The sequence below is a fragment of the Pseudophryne corroboree genome, chromosome 8 (genome assembly GCF_028390025.1).
Source record: "Pseudophryne corroboree isolate aPseCor3 chromosome 8, aPseCor3.hap2, whole genome shotgun sequence".
Lineage (NCBI taxonomy): Eukaryota > Metazoa > Chordata > Amphibia > Anura > Myobatrachidae > Pseudophryne > Pseudophryne corroboree.
Window position 1 is genome coordinate 435,230,477 of NC_086451.1, and position 18,689 is coordinate 435,249,165.

General features: G+C 44.4%; 1 protein-coding gene across 1 annotated transcript; it reads left to right on the forward strand.

Moving 5' to 3' along the window:
- The first annotated feature begins 11,067 nt into the window (after positions 1-11,067).
- TUBB (tubulin beta class I) lies at positions 11,068-18,655 on the forward strand. The gene is made up of 4 exons (XM_063938027.1): positions 11,068-11,216; positions 15,298-15,406; positions 15,913-16,023; positions 16,493-18,655. The coding sequence occupies exons 1-4, from the start codon at positions 11,160-11,162 to the stop codon at positions 17,548-17,550; spliced, it is 1,335 nt and encodes a 444-aa protein (XP_063794097.1). The 5' UTR covers positions 11,068-11,159; the 3' UTR covers positions 17,551-18,655.
- The last annotated feature ends 34 nt before the right edge of the window (positions 18,656-18,689 follow it).

The window sequence follows — 18,689 nt, forward strand, 5'->3', positions numbered from 1 at the left end:
TCAGGACTGGATTCTGGTGACCACGGACGCGAGCCTCCGAGGTTGGGGAGCAGTCACGCAGGGAAGAAACTTCCAAGGTCTTTGGTCCAGTCAAGAGACTTGTCTTCACATCAACATCCTGGAACTGAGGGCCATATACAACGCCCTACGTCAAGCGGAGACCTTACTGCGCGACCGACCAGTTCTGATCCAGTCAGACAACATCACCACAGTGGCTCATGTAAACCGCCAAGGCGGCACAAGGAGCAGAGTGGCAATGGCGGAATCCGCCAGGATTCTTCGCTGGGCGGAAAATCATGTAAGCGCACTGTCAGCAGTGTTCATTCCGGGAGTGGACAACTGGGAAGCAGACTTTCTCAGCAGACACGACCTGCATCCAGGAGAGTGGGGACTTCATCAGGAAGTCTTCGCACAGATTGCAAGTCAGTGGGGACTGCCCCAGATAGACATGATGGCGTCCCGCCTCAACAAAAAGCTACAGAGGTATTGCGCCAGATCAAAAGATCCTCAGGCGGTAGCTGTAGACGCCCTAGTGACACCGTGGGTGTTCCAGTCGGTCTATGTGTTTCCTCCTCTTCCTCTCATACCCAAGGTGTTGAGAATAATAAGAAAAAGAGGAGTGAGAACAATTCTCATTGTTCCAGATTGGCCACGAAGGACCTGGTATCCGGATCTGCTGGAAATGCTCACAGAAGATCCGTGGCCTCTTCCTCTACGACAGGACCTGTTGCAACAGGGGCCCTGTCTGTTCCAAGACTTACCGCGGCTGCGTTTGACGGCATGGCGGTTGAACGCAGGATCCTAGCGGAAAAAGGCATTCCGGATGAGGTCATTCCTACGCTGATAAAGGCTAGGAAGGACGTGACAGCTAAACATTATCACCGTATATGGTGAAAATATGTTTCTTGGTGTGAGGCCAAGAATGCTCCTACGGAAGAATTCCATCTGGGCCGTTTCCTTCACTTCCTACAGCCTGGAGTGAATTTGGGCCTAAAATTAGGCTCCATTAAGGTTCAGATTTCAGCCTTATCCATTTTCTTTCAAAAAGAATTGGCTTCTCTCCCAGAAGTACAGACTTTTGTAAAGGGAGTGCTGCATATTCAGCCTCCTTTTATACCTCCGGTGGCGCCTTGGGACCTTAACGTAGTGTTGAGTTTCCTTAAGTCGCACTGGTTTGAGCCACTTCAAACGGTGGACTTAAAATATCTCACTTGGAAGGTGGTCATGTTATTAGCCTTGGCTTCGGCTAGGCGAGTGTCGGAATTGGCGGCTTTGTCTCATAAAAGCCCCTATCTGGTTTTCCATATGGATAGAGCGGAATTGCGGACCCGTCCTCAATTCTTGCCTAAGGTGGTGTCATCTTTTCATATGAACCAACCTATTGTGGTGCCTGTGGCTACGCGAGACTTGGAGGATTCCGAGTCCCTTGATGTAGTCAGGGCTTTGAAAATTTACGTGGCCAGAACGGCTAGAGTCAGATAAACAGAAGCACTGTTTGTCTTATATGCAGCCAACAAGGTTGGCGTCCATGCTTCAAAGCAGACTATTGCTCGCTGGATCTGTAACACGATTCAGCAGGCGCATTCTACGGCTGGATTGCCGTTACCGAAATCGGTCAAGGCCCATTCCACTAGGAAGGTGGACTCGTCTTGGGCGGCTGCCCGAGGGGTCTCTGCACTACAACTATGCCGAGCTGCTACTTGGTCGGGTTCAAACACCTTTGCAAAGTTCTATAAGTTTGATACCCTGGCTGAGGAGGACCTCCTGTTTGCTCAATCGGTGCTGCAGAGTCATCCGCACTCTCCCGCCCGTTTGGGAGCTTTGGTATAATCCCCATGGTCCTTACGGAGTCCCCAGCATCCTCTAGGACGTAAGAGAAAATAAGATTTTAAACCTACCAGTAAATATTTTTCTCGTAGTCCGTAGAGGATGCTGGGCGCCCGTCCCAAGTGCGGACTACTTCTGCAAGACTTGTAGTATTATTATTATTATTATTACATTTTATTTATAGGGCGCCACAAGTGTTTCGCAGCGCCGTACAAAGGACAGTACAGGGAGACAAAACTTAGCATAACAGTAAATAAATAACAAAAATGGAGTGCAGGTAACAAAGAGCACCACAATTCTCAAAACATAATACAGCTTAGATGTAAGTAGCGAAGGAGTAATCATTGTACTACTTGGGGCTGGCGGCCATAGATAGAGAGGGGCCATTTACCAGCACGAGAAAAAGCAGGTAAAGATGGTCGCTGAGTGAAATGTGTCAAGAAGAGGGCTTAGACAAGAGGAAAGAGGGCCCTGCTCTGAAGAGCTAACAATCTAGTGGGGAGGGGCAACAGACAGATGACATGAGGTGCAAGCAAGCAGGTAGAAGCCTGATGGTGGTATGCGAGCAAAGCAGAGATGTCCAAGGCATGGGGCAGGGGGATGGAGGAGCAGCCTAAGGACTAGGTTATGTATTGGAGGGGTACGCTTTGATAAATAGGTGGGTTTTCAGTGCCCGTTTGAAGCTTTGCATGGTCGGGGAGAGTCTAATGGAGTGGGGGAGCGCATTCCACTGAAGGGGTGCAGCACGGGCAAAATCCTGAACTCGTGCATGGGAAGCATAGTTTTGCTTACATAAGGGTTATGTTATAGTTTTCATCGGTCTTGGACTGATGCTATGTTGGTTTCATACTGTTAACTGGTTAGTATATCACAAGTTATACGGTGTGATTGGTGTGGCTGGTATGAATCTTGCCCTTGGATTAACAAAAATCCTTTCCTCGTACTGTCCGTCTCCTCTGGGCACAGTTTCTCTAACTGAGGTCTGGAGGAGGGGCATAGAGGAAGGAGCCAGTGCACACCCATACCTAAAGTCTTTCATAGAGTGCCCATGTCTCCTGCGGAGCCCGTTTATCTCCATGGTCCTTACGGAGTCCCCAGCATCCTTTATGGACTACGAGAAAAAGATTTACCGGTAGGTTTAAAATCTTATTATATATACACTGCTCAAAAAAATAAAGGGAACACTTAAACAACACAATGTAACTCCAAGTCAATCACACTTCTGTGAAATCAAACTGTCCACTTAGGAAGCAACATTGATTGACAAACAATTTCACATGCTGTTGTGCAAATGGAATAGACAACAGGTGGAAATTATAGGCAATTAGCAAGACACCCCCAATAAAGGAGTTATTCTGCAGGTGGTGGCCACAGACCACTTCTCAGCTCCTATGCTTTCTGGCTGATGTTTTGGTCACTTTTGAAAGCTGGCGGTGCTTTCACTCTAGTGGTAGCATGAGACGGAGTCTACAACCCACACAAGTGGCTCAGGTAGTGCAGCTCATCCAGGATGGCACATCAATGCGAGCTGTGGCAAGAAGGTTTGCTGTGTCTGTCAGCGTAGTGTCCAGAGCATGGAGGCGCTACCAGGAGACAGGCCAGTACATCAGGAGATGTGGAGGAGGCCGTAGGAGGGCAACAACCCAGCAGCAGGACTGCTACCTCCGCCTTTGTGCAAGGAGGAACAGGAGAAGCACTACCAGAGCCCTGCAAAATGACCTCCAGCAAGCCACAAATGTGCATGTGTCTACTCAAACGATCAGAAACAGACTCCATGAGAGTGGTATGAGGGCCCGACATCCACAGGTGGGGGTTGTGCTTACAGCCCAACACCGTGCAGGACGTTTGGCATTTGCCAGAGAGCACCAAGATTGGCAAATTCGCCACTGGCGCCCTGTGCTCTTCACAGATGAAAGCAGGTTCTCACTGAGCACGTGTGTCAGACGTGATAGAGTCTGGAGACGCCAAGGAGAACGTTCTGTTGCCTGCAACATCCTCCAGCATGACCGGTTTGGCAGTGGGTCAGTAATGGTGTGGGGTGGCATTTCTTTGGGGGGCCGCACAGCCCTCCATGTGCTCGCCAGAGGTAGCCTGACTGCCATTAGGTACCGATGAGATCCTCAGACCCCTTGTGAGACCATATGCTGATGCGGTTGGCCCTGGGTTCCTCCTAAATGCAAGACAATGCTAGACCTCATGTGGCTGGAGTGTGTCAGCAGTTCCTGCAAGACGAAGGCATTGATGCTATGGACTGGCCCGCCCGTTCCCCAGACCTGAATCCAATTGAGCACATCTGGGACATCATGTCTCGCTCCATCCACCAACGCCACGTTGCACCACAGACTGTCCAGGAGTTGGTGGATGCTTTAGTCCAGGTCTGGGAGGAGATCCTTCAGGAGACCATCTGCCACCTCATCAGGAGCATGCCCAGGCGTTGTAGGGAGGTCATACAGGCACGTGGAGGCCACACACACTACTGAGCCTCATTTTGACTTGTTTTAAGGACATTACATCAAAGTTGGATCAGCCTGTAGTGTGTTTTTCCACTTTAATTTTGAGTGTGACTCCAAATCCAGACCTCCATGGGTTAATAAATTTGATTTCCATTGATAATTTTTGTGTGATTTTGTTGTCAGCACATTCAACTATGTAAAGAACAAAGTATTTAATAAGAATATTTCATTCATTCAGATCTAGGATTTGTAATTTTAGTGTTCCCTTTATTTTTTTGTGCAGTGTATGTATATATATGTATATATATATATATATATATATATATATATATATATAAAATTTATTTGCACCCAGTACTTCATCAAGTATATGAGGCAGATTTGGTAAGGCTTCTCAGACAAGTGCTAGTGTTGCCATAGCAACCAGAGTCTATCATTTGTTAGAATGCCTTATAGAAATGATAGCTACAATCTGGTTGCTACAGCAACACCACCACTTTTAATTTTATAGAAGCATTAGCATCCCTACCCTTATGTCTTCCAAACCATTATGTCTATAGACTTAGCCATAGCTAAAGTATTTATCTTGTTTGACTTCTTCCTTCCTTATGTCTTATTTTCCCTGATGATGCAATCTGATCTGCCAGCAGTAACCTATGCAGTGCGCCCCACATGGCTGCCTCGGATGGTTCCCCTGTGGGCGGGGTGTGCTTCATTTGGATCTTTCCATGCAGGGTATAGCATACGCCTACACACGTGTCAGTTCTCCCATACATGCATTTGGCCCCTGTATGGCTCATCTCCCACTGTGTAACCGTGTAGTGCGCCCAACATGGCTGCCTTATCTGGTGCGCTTGTGGATGGGATGAAAAATGCGTGGACCTGATGTTTTTATTGGAACCCTACTCTGAACTTAAGGACTCTGCAATCTCCCCATTTTGTGTTCTCTTCTAGGGGTGGACTATTCCACCGTGGGTAATCCTACGCAGTGCGCCTAAGATGGCTGCCGCACCTGGTGCCTTGTGATGGTGGAATACACAACCCCTGGAGGTTATTACTCAAAATGCCTACACCAATCATGCACCAATCATTCTTTCTGTGTCTTTGTCTGTGTGGTTTATCTTTTGATGTAATGCTTAAATCTTCTGTATTATGTGCATTGTGTGAGTTCTAGTTGGCGCCGCGGATGGCTGCCTCGGTGCTGCTCTGCCAAGCAGCCTTAGTTTTTAGTCTTAAATGTATAATATGTCTACTGTACAGTTGCATATGTGCAGTATGAACTCATATGTGTAATGTTTGTAATGTATGCTACGTTTTTTCCTCCATGTTGCTGCTTGGCGATGCATTGTACCACAAAGAATTCCTAAGCTACGTGAGTACACCTGGCCAATAAAGCTGATTCTGATTCTGATCTGTTTCTGGTCACCCATCTCATTCCGGTACCTTGTCCTGTTGTACCCTCTTGTTCTTTTGTATTTAATAAACTGGATGAATCAATGAACTGATCTTCGTCAGGACCAATATTTTTTCCATGCATGCGCAGGTTTGGAGTTGGTGATAACTCGCGCAGGCTGCAGGATTGATCCAAAAAATGCCAATGTATCAGGATTGTTTCAAAAGATCACTATCCCTACTTTATAGTGAATGACCAGTTGCCTCTTATGTCGTGTCTTAAAAATGAACACATTTATGGCTTTAGTTCAGAGCTGGCAACCCATGAAACATAGAAACATAGAATTAGACGGCAGTTAAGAACCACTTGGCCCATCTAGTCTGCCCCCTTTTTTTATACTTAGGTAATCTCAACCCTTTTTGAACTTTAATTATTTGTAAGGCTATTCATATGTCTATCCCAAGCATGTTTAAATTGCTCAACAGTCTTAGCCTCTACCACCTCTGATGGGAGGCTATTCCACTTATCCACTACCCTTGCTGTGAAGTAATTTTTCTTACATTTCCCCTGAACCTGCTTCCTTCCAGTTTCAGTGTATGTCCTCGAGTTCTAATACTTATCTTCCTTTGAAGAATGTTTCCCTCCTGAACTTTGTTAAAACCTTTGGTATATTTGAAAGTTTCTATCATGTCCCCCCTTTCCCTTCTCTCCTCCAAACTATACATGTTAAGATGTTTTAGCCTTTCCGGGTAAGTTTTGTGATGTTAGCCATGCACCATTTTAGTTGTCCTTCTTTGTACACTCTCTAATGTATTTATATCCTTCTGGAGATGTGAAGGCCAGAGCCTGGCACGGCATGCTGGGTCTTGTAGGTCAACTGCTGATGGAACGCCACAGGTCGCTTAGCCTGCTTTTAGACTACCGCATATGTAGAGATATCCCTACACAATGGGGTCAATTCAATTAGCCACAAAAGGGTGAGTTTCCATTGCAATTGTAAGCAACGAAGGCAACAGTACCTCATTTTGCCCACCTCGTGGCTCAATTTCACCCCAGACGCACTGATTTTTGTACACATCCCTATGGGCCTGGAGACAAAAATAAGCACATCTGGAGCTGCCGTAAATGCGGTGTATAGCGGAACTTACTCATGGGGGGAGATCATTGAACACAGGGCCGGTTCGAGCCCTTTTTGCGCCGCGGGCAGTGCATAGGGCGTGGCTTCGTACAGGGGGCATGGTCAGTTACGCCCCCTGTACAGTAGTAGCGCCGCTGAAATGCTGAGCGGTGCGCGATGACGTCATCGCGCACCGCACAGCAAAGGTCCTCTCCATGAAGGGAAACTAGACGCTACACGTCTAGTTCCCTTCACAGGGGGACACAGCCGGGGGACACAGCAGGCAGCGGAGGGCACAGCAGTAGTGGATCTTGCCACGATGCGGCGCCCTCCGGATGACGACGGCGCCCTCCGGATGGCGACGGCGCCCTCCGGAAGGCGGCGCCCTGGGCAAAAGTCCTCCTTGCCCGTGGCAAGATCCGCTACTGATTGAACATACCCTTATGTCTCTATGCGGTTTTTTTTTTTTTTAGATGTTAGTTACTTGACAGATATAGTTTACACTTTATAGAATATGTTGCCACTACAATAACTGGGGGCAGGGGAGCAATTACCCAACGCACAGCTGCTCTCAGGCCCAGAGGTCCTACACCACGTCCCCCGGGACCTTCATTAACATATCTTGTTGTCCCATAATCTTGAAACTTCCCCTCTACCTGATTCTCTGCTCAGTTTACTTGTGTACATTCATTGGATCTATATTGTTTTTCTCTTAAAATTATTACGTCAACTTTGTAAATATAATTTAAAGGACAATGTGTTTTTGTGCTTCAGAGGTGTTTCATAAAATTTACGTACTTCCAACAGTGCATTAAAAACATGTTGCACTATTTTCTAGCATCTTAAGTGACTCTCCCTTCCACCAGGTCCATGCAGTGTACATATTGATGTGTAGTCACCATAATCTAACATCTATATACATTAATATATTACAGATTAGTCTTTAGCTCCTCGACTATCTTATGTAATGAGCCGTGCACTGAGCACACATTGAGCTGAGTGTTTTGCATTTCTTGAAACAGCGGTGGTCATTCCGAGTTGTTCGCTCGTTGCCGATTTTCGCTATGCTGCGATTTGTTGCTAAATGCGCATGCGCATTGATCGCAATCTAGGAGTAGGTCTGGAGCTACTCAGAAACTGCAAGGAAATATTTAGCAGCAATTCTGCTAATCTTTCGTTCGCAATTCTGCTAAGCTAAGATACACTCCCAGAGGGCGGCGGCTTAGCGTGTGCAATGCTGCTAAAAGCAGCTAGCGAGCGATCAACTCGGAATGAGGGCCTGCCTTATATATATATTTTCTTTCTTTTTCTTTCTTTTTTTTATATTGTGGTGTTGACATTGTCATTGTAGACCTTTTGACTACATCCCAAAGCAGGGGTAGATTATATGGGATGCGGTCAGCAACCCGGCGGTCTCAAAGCCGGAGGTCAGGTGACCGGCGCTGGAATCCCAACACCACTCGGAATCCCGGTGCTGGAACTCCGACCACCAACATCTTGAAGGTAAGTATTAGGGTGACGGATAAGGGTGGTGGTGGGGAGGGGGGGAGGTGGAGATAGGGTTGTGCACTACAGTGGAGGTGGTGTTAGTCCTAGCTGCCACCCCCCTGTGATTAGCCGTAGCCGTCACCCCAGGCGGGTTAGGGTAAGAGGTAGTGGTAACTTAAAGACCTCGTCCCCTGTCGGCATCCTAAAAGTCGGGATGTCGGTGTCGGTTATGTGACCCGCGTTGTGACCAGTGCTGTGTTGCTGGTGAAGACTAATTCAAAGATGTGAGTTCACTGCAGTAGAACAGACCTAAAATGAAACACATGCACCTTATGGGCCCTACACACTGGCAGATCCCTCGTCGAGCTGCCCGATGGCGTATACGGCGGACGGGGGACCCGGCGGTGGGGGGGGCAGTGACGGGGCACTCCCCCCGTCACCCGGCTCCATAGCAGTGCAGGCAAATATAGACGAGATTGTCCATATTGGCCTGCACAAGCGACGGGGCACAAGCGATGAACGAGCGCTGGCCGCGCATCGTTCATCGCTGGTGCCTTCATATCTTTCAGTATTATCGCCCAGCATGTAGGGCCCATTACTCTCTGTGTGACCAATTAGTGGTGCTGCTGGCCGGATTTATATTATAGAAGATAATCCACAATGATGCATGCCAAGGACAGGACTTTCCATAAAACCTACAATTTGATGTGAACTGCGTGTCTCTATTCTCAAGGCAAATATCACTGTGAAGGATGAATTGGGTGAGGTTAGTATAGTTTCTATTATCCTTTATTGTTATAAGTCCATCATATTATGTATCTCTCTACAATTACACAATGTATTCACATCAGTAGCCTCCCCAGTGGAGATTACAATCTCATTTCCCTACCACAGGCACCCAAATGTCGACACACACTAGGACCAATTTGTTTGGAAGTCAATGAACCTACAATAATGTCTGTGAGATGTGGGATTACACCCGAGCACACACAAGATAATACACAAATTCCATGCAAATAGTGTTCAGGCTGGAATGGAAGCTATCCAGCAGCAATACTCTCCACCGCTGGTGTATGTAACGTCTTGGGGCTCAGTGCAGAATCTAATATGGGGCCCACTTCATATCTGCAACCATACCTCCCAACATGACCCTCTCCAAGAAGGACGACATGCTCTGTTTCTGGACTTTTGTCTCAATGTAGGATTGCCGGCACCTGTTTTGAACAGGTTAATGGATAAGAAAGGTGTTTCAGCACAGGTGATGGCAATCCTAAATGAAGAGGGAAGTCCAGGAGCAGAGCATTATGTCCCTCCTGAAGAGGGTCATGTTGGGAGGTACGTCTGCAATCTCTTACTGGGTGCCTAATGTAGAAGTATAGGTCCTAGCGTGTCTACAGCCTGAGGTTTTCAGAGCATGCTGGGAATTGTAGTTCTGTAACAGCTGAACAGTCGTCAGCTGTAAGAAGCTTTGAAAGGTTCCTCCAACTAATAATTAGGCTGTATGGACTCTGCATTTCTTGTTTGAGAGGAGTGCTCCAAAGTGGAGTGGAATAATAGTCTGTTGGTTTCTGCAGGAGCTTTGTCTTATTACAACTATAATCCTTATGATTCCTATGGATAATGCATAGACACTGGAAATAGGAACAGAAACATAGAATTTGATGGCATAAAAGAACCTACAGGTCCATCTGGTGTCCCTGATTTTTAGAAGTCGGTGTTGAGGGGAGGCAATGTAAGTAGTACTTCCCTTAAGGCAGAATTTCCCAAACTCTGCCATTATAGTCCAGAATTTAAGGATATCTATGCATTAGTCCAAATGGTTAAATCAAATTGACTGATATACAGATGGAGCCCTGCTCATCTATCCCTTTAATAGGATTAAGTGAGCCAGGGCAGTCGGATTTAATCCCCTGCTGTATTGTTCTCTCTGTATTGTATTACAGCTGAGAACAATAGATGAAAGGCTTATGCTAATAAGCCATGGTGTGCCTAGGTGCAGCAGAGGAGTCTAGATGAGCGTGGCTCCATCTGTACTGTCACCTGTGCTCAAGCATGGATATCCATAAATCCTGGACTGCAATGGTGGGGTTTGGGCAACTCTGCCTTAAAGTGTGTTTTACCATATGGCTGGAACAAGAGCTGAAAGGCATATCATTGTTGTGGCCACACGGATGTTGTCGGACCCCAATGATATTATTATTGACCAGAAATAATATCTGCTTTGAATGCAGAACTGTATAATTGGTCCTAGACCAGAACTACCACAATCAGATTACTATGTCTGAATGGGTGTGACCTGTCTCTGCAGCCCATAAGATCAGACAGGCTCATTACATATCTGTGCAATAGGAAATTATTTTCTAAACTCAGAGTACAGTATATTTTTTCTGACACAAAATATTACACATCTTTTTGTTTTGTATAAAATGTGTATGTAATATCGGTGATCTCAGCATTCTACAATAATGAGACTGGTTCCAAGTTATCATGGCTCACAGAGAGTATACTGCCAGTAACACGCCCTAATGCCCTGATCTATGAGAGAGAGAGTGTTTTGCAGCTTCATGTAACGTTTTCTTATACCGTTCTAGAAACATGTCTGCTCAGGCCAAACCCTTCTATAAAGATGACTGCAATAAAACAGAACGTTCTATTGTACAGTGTATCGATATAGATGGATAGCGGTTGCTGTAGCAAAAAGTGACACCAGCATCCCCCCTGGTGGTCCCCCCTGTAAAACCCCGCCCCTAGCCCTGCCCGGACCCCACCCCCTCCCTCTAGTACCCGGCCGCCTGCCTTGCTCTCTTTGCCATTGTCTCGGACGCTAGAACGTCGCCACTTCCACCGTTCTATCCCCAGACCACCTACTAAGCTAAGAACCATGAGGGAGATCGTCCACATCCAAGCCGGTCAGTGTGGCAACCAGATCGGAGCTAAGGTGAGACTCACCCCCTAGAGTATATGCATGCACCCACTGGGTCATCCTCACCCCCAAATCAGCAGATGGGCTCCCCATCTATCCATGGGCTTAAAAAAAAGAAAAGAAGAAAATATTGTATATAATAGAAACCAAAATATATTAGCATGTGTATGGATTACTGTGTAATATTTAATACAATGCAGTCTTGTCTATTAAAAAAATAAAAATAAATTATATTATTACTAATCAGAAGTAAAATATGTTGAATGGGTACCCCAATTTAATTTTCTTTAAAAGATGCTTCATAATGGGGCGGAGACGTTATATATACAATGATTTGTGTATCATCTTGGTGCTATAGGAAATATATTAATAATTATGTTGACAATTATTATATAAAAATGGAATTGGCTTAATATGCTCTTTTTTATTTATGTATATTTTTTTTAGATGTAAATTGTAAAATATATTTACAGTGGATTAAATACTACTGTTAGAATTTTTTTTTACATTTAAAAAAAATAAAAAATTTGTGAGTAGAAATGTGACAGAGTACTTGTAGAGGATTGCTGGGGAAAGAGGCATCCAGTGAAATGGCGGTAATGTGTAAGGTCCTCCCTAGTTGTAATGGCATCAGGAGGTCTGTGGGCTGACATTCTTGCAATTGGGGGGCAGCACTACAGACAGTGTTATTATTTTTTATTTTTTTTAATCAGTTTTCTAATAGATTCCAGTGCAATGAAACGTGTTTTATATGCAGCTTTTAGTGAGTGTATTGGCAATGTCTTTTTGCGTAATTTTTTTATTTATTTATTATTATTATTTTTTAATGTGGTTCTTTACCTTGAATCCCATCTGAAAATGATGGATTATGTAACATTACATTTTTCACTAGTAACATATACAATTTACACTGTATTGATTTCCCAGATCATCATCTAAAACCTGACATTCTCTTTGTTTTGTTTTTTGTTGGGTTTTTTTTTTTTTGGGGGGGGGGGGGGTTTAATGGCTGCATTTTTTTTTTCTTGAAATGTTTTCATATATAGTGAGATAGGTTTGTTTTACATGAATCTGACTTCTTTGTACCAGAAATATTAAATGCAGCTAGCTAGTTACCAATGCTGAAGAAGAAGCCGAACAGGGAGTGGGTTCTAGGGAAAAATTAAGATCTCAAAGCAATCTCTTCCTCCAATAAATATATATATATATATATATATATATATATATATATATATATATATATATATCTATATATAGAATGGAGAGGGACGGCGGCACTCAGAGTCTTTCACTCCCAAGTAAATCAAAGCAAAAAGTGCATTTATTGGTCAACGTTTCGGGGGACGAACCCCCTTCCTCAGGACACTGCAAACTGTATATATATATAAATCAAAATAAAATGCTCTTTTACACCTCTCACAATCACCACATATACTAATCTATATATATATTGTAACCAGATTTTTTTTTTTTTTTTTTTACTATATTGCTGTAACTCAAATTTATGGTGTGGTATAGGTTAAATTACATTTCGACCTGTACGATTTAAATAAAAATAAATAAATTAAAAAAACTGCAGGGTTTCCGGGTACAATATTGACTACTTTAAAACACTGCATTCTCCCATTTCCAATGATGCTAGAATCTGTCCCAAGAATTAAGATGGATGGATGATCTATCAGGGCCCATTCTAACACAAGATCAGTATTATATAGTACCAGATCCCCCACCCCCTCCCTCTGTAAGTCTTCCAGTCTTTGTTCTCCATCAGCCACAGAAATGGGGAGGGAGTTTCCTTTAAATATGGCATTTCTGATTTTGATAAATCCCTAAAACCCTACGGGGAGGTGTGAGGTCTCTTCCCAAATCTGGCTTCGCCCATTCTCCTGTATATTTAATCCAAATTTCCCTGGAAAATAACTGTCCGTGACGTAGAACTGCAGTGGAGCTAGGCAGTAATGCTATTACAGTAGGGATTAGGAGGAGGGTGTGTTTCTCACAATCCTTCTGCAGGGCTCTATGTGAGCAATATACATCATTCCCAGGTGGATATAGCATAGTATTGCAATGACTTCTTGCATTGTTTGACTGTAGATGCCAAAAAGGAGCATCCATCTCCTGTAAAATTTAAATGTCCCTGTTGTGCATCTGAAAAAAAAAAAAAAAAAAAAAAGAGGTGTAAACATTTTTTTCCTCGTTTTTTTCTTTCTTTCTTTTCTCCCCCCTCCCCCCTGCAGTTCTATTTATAATGCAGATATAGATGGTTAACTGGTGATAAATCTGCACCTTCCATTTGCAGTATATGCATGGTACAGTTATAGTGCTATAAATAGGATCAGAGGACCTATTATAACGGGCTGGCAACATGGCTGATGGCTGAGATAGCGGATGTTAGTTATGCATTGTGAGTATGTCTGCCGATGACAGCCTGGTACAGCTGCAGTGCCACACCCTGGGGTGTCAGGCTCCTCCTCTGCTAGTATGCTCTGTGTGTATGCTGTGTCAGTGATATCATTTGGAAAATATGTATTACTCTGTAATTTGATATTTGAAATAGCAAAATATATAATGTACAGAACATATTGCTATAAATGGATCACTGTTCAGATGCACAGGACTGTGATTGAGCCTTTGTAACAAAGGTGTGATTGAGCCTTTGTAACAAAATCGATACAATGGCATTATTTTTTATTGTTACAATATAGAGGGCCAGGAAAGACATTGGATGCTTCCAGCTGGCTTTTTAATTTTATTTTTCTTAATTGGGATCAGCAGGGTCTTTCAAGGATGAGAGGTCAATCTTAATGGTTGCATGTCTTATTCTATCATCCTAAGCAATGATGTAACTATTTAATAATAATCCAGACAAGTGATTTCATCGCCCTTTTTCTGCACCGGGCGGTGACATAATTTTGGGCTAAATAGCCCTGACGTCACGCCCCCCTCTCGCCCACGTTGCATTTGTAAGGCTGTATTGTTCTCTCATTTCCTCTGTGGATGTGGACAGGGGGGGGGAAGCAAAGACACAGTGTGCAGTGCAAATGAAGAGGCCAGGAGAATGAGACGGGTGGGGGAGGTCTGTGGTTCCTACAGAGAACGGAAAGTATTGGAATCCCTTGGAGCGAGAATACATATGAGCTGGCAAAATGTATAAAAAAAAAAAAAATGAATGAAGATCAAAATGCGTTTAGTACTGGTGGCACGCCTTACTACTACGTGAGAGGGAGCGCCTGCGCACTGGCGGGGAAAGCAACATTGATTTTTATTTGTCGGAATTTAAAATCACTTTTCATGTGCCTGTTAAGGTGCCAAAAAAGCCTTTGATAGATGTGAATGAGCCTCAGAAGTACAGAACCTGTTGATAGTCCATTCACTTTAGACAGCAGTCACTATAGATTGGCGCAATCAGGGCTTAATTCAGAGATATACAAAATGCTGATATTTACGGAGATGAATGATTATCGTCTGACTGTGCTTGCATCATGGTTACCCTGGGCTTGCGCCAAAGTACTTTAGCAGTGGTGCTCGCAGTCATGATTTATTTGCAAGTATTTACAGTCATGGACCGGTTGTGGGAGGTAGCGGGGATCGGCGGCAGAGACGCAGGTGTGTATCGCAACAGTTTTCGGGCATGTTTCAGCCTACAATTGCGATCCCTCATGCAGAAAACCTGGAGCCAGTATCTAGATTCCCGCGCCCATTCTGAGCGACATAGGATTACTTGGCGAGATAATTATCGAGGGATCTGTGACCGCCGATGCATACTTGTAAGCAGTTGCATGGATTTGTGTCTCAGTATATCTTCAGGCGTCTGCAGCATTAGCATATATTTGCATATCCGCTGCGTACGGGATCACAGCTACGAATGCATTAGCATACATTAGCATATATCTCTGAATCAGGCCTTCAGTCAAGTCTTAGCGTGTGTTTTAAGACATTACCCACCCCCATAAAACTGCATGCACCTATAATGTGTGTCTGTTATGAGACTGCAGTGTGCTGCACGCAGAGAGGGGATGTGGTTCTACTTACTGTTTTCAGCAGTCACAATATGCTTAGTACTTACAATTGGTTTTTTGTTGTTGTTCGCTTTTAGTTCTGGGAGGTGATCAGCGACGAGCATGGAATTGATCCAACAGGGACATACCACGGAGACAGCGACCTGCAGCTGGACAGGATCAGCGTCTACTATAATGAGGCAACAGGTAATTGGAGATTCCTTTCCGTACAGCTCTGCATTTAGTCCTGCTCATCCTTATTCCTGTTGCCCTACTGGGTGTCACCGGCTTTGGTCCGGAGTCTCTACTACCACTTTTGCCTATACACATGGCTGGGTTGCAGCCTCTTAATTAACCCAAATGTCACAGTAATATTGGACTCTGACCCTGAACCACGGCACTGTTCCTGTGCAGACAGTGAATGGGGGAAAAACTGACATGCTTTGCTTTGTTCTTTTCAGCTTTTTACCCCCTTTTTAATCATTGACTAAATTCTATGAAAGTTTATTTGCCTTGCGCGATAGACTTTATTTTTTTTTTTAACTAACTTGCAGTGGAAGGGCATTATACAATTAAATAACCTTCCACAGTTCATGTATGAAAATGTCAATTTGTGGATAGCTTCCTGTTACACCAGCATTTGTGTTCCTTGATATAAATAAATGAATAAAGCACACTTCATATTCTCAGTCCTGCTCTTGTTTATCCCCTAGGTGGAAAATATGTCCCGCGTGCCATTCTCGTCGATCTGGAGCCAGGAACAATGGACTCTGTCCGATCCGGCCCCTTCGGACAGATATTCAGGCCCGACAACTTTGTCTTTGGTAAGTTGTTCTTTCTAGACTTTGGATTCTGATGTAATATTGAAATATTTCACAGACTGCAGGTTAGACAACCTTGAGTTAATAATAGATGGGAGATCATCTCATATTTACAATGTGTCAACTACTTGTTCTGTTGTTTAACATAAACTATGTGATTGCACCATGCTTTTTAGGGAAAGATTTAGCAAAGCTTGGAGAGAGATAAGTACCATCCAATCAGCTCCTAAATGCCATGTTACAGGCTGTGTTTGAAAAATGACAGCTAGTAGCTGATTGGTTGGTATTTATCTCTCTCCAACTGGGTTTTTTTTTAAACACAGCCTGTGACATGACAGTTAGAAGCTGATTGGCTGGTACTTTATCTCCCCCTTAGTGTTTAACTGTTTGGAATTCTGCTCTTCAGCTACTTAAAAGCGTCTATAAAGATCCACCCTTACTTTTGCTTACTTGATGTCTATTATTCCAACAGGACAAAGCGGTGCCGGCAACAACTGGGCTAAGGGCCACTACACAGAGGGAGCTGAGCTGGTAGACTCTGTGTTAGATGTAGTGAGGAAGGAAGCAGAGAGCTGCGACTGCCTTCAGGGCTTCCAGCTCACACACTCATTGGGCGGTGGGACAGGCTCTGGTATGGGCACACTGCTCATCAGCAAAATCCGTGAGGAGTACCCTGACCGTATCATGAACACCTTCAGTGTTGTGCCCTCACCCAAGGTGTCAGACACCGTAGTGGAGCCATACAACGCCACACTCTCTGTGCATCAACTGGTTGAGAACACAGATGAGACCTACTGTATCGACAACGAGGCCCTCTACGATATCTGCTTCCGCACCCTGAAGTTGACAACCCCAACCTATGGAGATCTAAATCACTTGGTCAGCGCAACGATGAGCGGAGTCACCACCTGCTTACGTTTCCCAGGTCAACTCAATGCTGACCTCCGTAAACTGGCAGTCAACATGGTCCCCTTCCCACGTCTCCACTTTTTCATGCCAGGATTCGCCCCACTGACCAGCCGAGGCAGCCAGCAGTACCGTGCACTAACTGTGCCCGAGCTCACTCAGCAAGTGTTCGATGCAAAGAACATGATGGCTGCCTGTGACCCACGACACGGCCGATACCTGACCGTGGCTGCAGTATTCCGTGGACGCATGTCCATGAAGGAGGTTGACGAGCAGATGCTGAATGTCCAGAACAAGAACAGCAGCTACTTCGTAGAATGGATCCCCAACAATGTCAAGACGGCTGTGTGTGACATCCCGCCACGTGGCCTTAAGATGGCAGTCACCTTCATCGGCAACAGCACTGCCATCCAGGAGCTGTTCAAGCGTATCTCGGAGCAGTTTACTGCCATGTTCCGCCGCAAGGCTTTCCTCCATTGGTACACAGGAGAAGGTATGGACGAAATGGAGTTCACAGAGGCAGAAAGCAACATGAACGACCTGGTCTCCGAATACCAGCAGTACCAAGACGCTACAGCAGAGGAAGAAGAAGATTTCAACGAAGAAGCTGAAGAGGAGGCTTAAATCTCTCCCAACACAACCATTACTCCTTCTCTTCTTCCTCATCTTTCCTCCTCCTTCATTCCCAGGCTGATAAAAGAAAAAGAGTCCTTACTGAAGTTTAGCATTTGTTTTTTTTTCTCTTCCATCCTTTCCCATTTTTTCAATGTGTTACTCTTCTGTTCCTCTATCCCTTCTCTATCTTTGTTGCTTCAGTCAGGTCGATAGTCAAAGAGGGTAGGTCTTAAGTGGATTCCACCTCTGTACTAAGGTTATCAGGTTGGTCTTCAGAGTTGGCTTTCGGTTGATAGGCCTCAGTAGGTTCCTTCAATAACAGGTAAAGATTAATCACCACCTAAAGTTGCTTCAAACTCAGCCTACGACTTCCACAAAGTCCTCAACCTTTTTGTTGCTGAGTGCTGGTCTCTGCAGCCACAAATGGGTTTAGTAAAAAGTCTCTTGTTGCGCCCTGGTCATATGTTTCAGCTCTTCTAGACGCCATATCTGTGGTGGCTACTTTGTCCTTTTTAATGGGAGTTTTCCCTCTCCTGCTCGTTTCCCTAAGTTATTACTGTGGACACACTTAAAATGCACCAGTCACTGCCACTTCCCTAATCTCCAACCATGTGGGCATCGTAAAAATGTCTCCATTTTGCTGAATTCTGTATAGGTCTCAAATGCTGGCCTTATTCGCCACGTTTGATTATTTATCAACTAGGAACTGGGTTCTAAACTTCTTTTAAACGTCTATCAAATGCACTTACTGCCCTTCAAGTTGAACAGTATTGATTATCGCTGCAGATTTCAGTAGTATTGGCGACATGGCTTTGAAATCTGCAGTCTCCCTCGGCCGCCCTTGAAATGGTCTGCAGGTAAATAGGGAACGATTGCATTGTAAAAGAGAGAAAACTATTCACTGTTAGCAAATAGAAGGAATTGCAGGGAAGAAGTTTTCTCAAAGTGAAAAGTGGATGTTTATTTTTTCTTGTAACGTTTTATCTTCGTTCTCTTACTTTTCTTCTCTTTTGTCCCCATGCCATAATAATTTTTTATTTTACTGTTGCTTTTTCATATTGAAAAGATGACAAGCCTGTGACCGGAAAAAAATAAAACCTTTTTTTTAACGTTTTGTCTGTGTGAAGAGTTTTTCTTAGCAAAAAGGT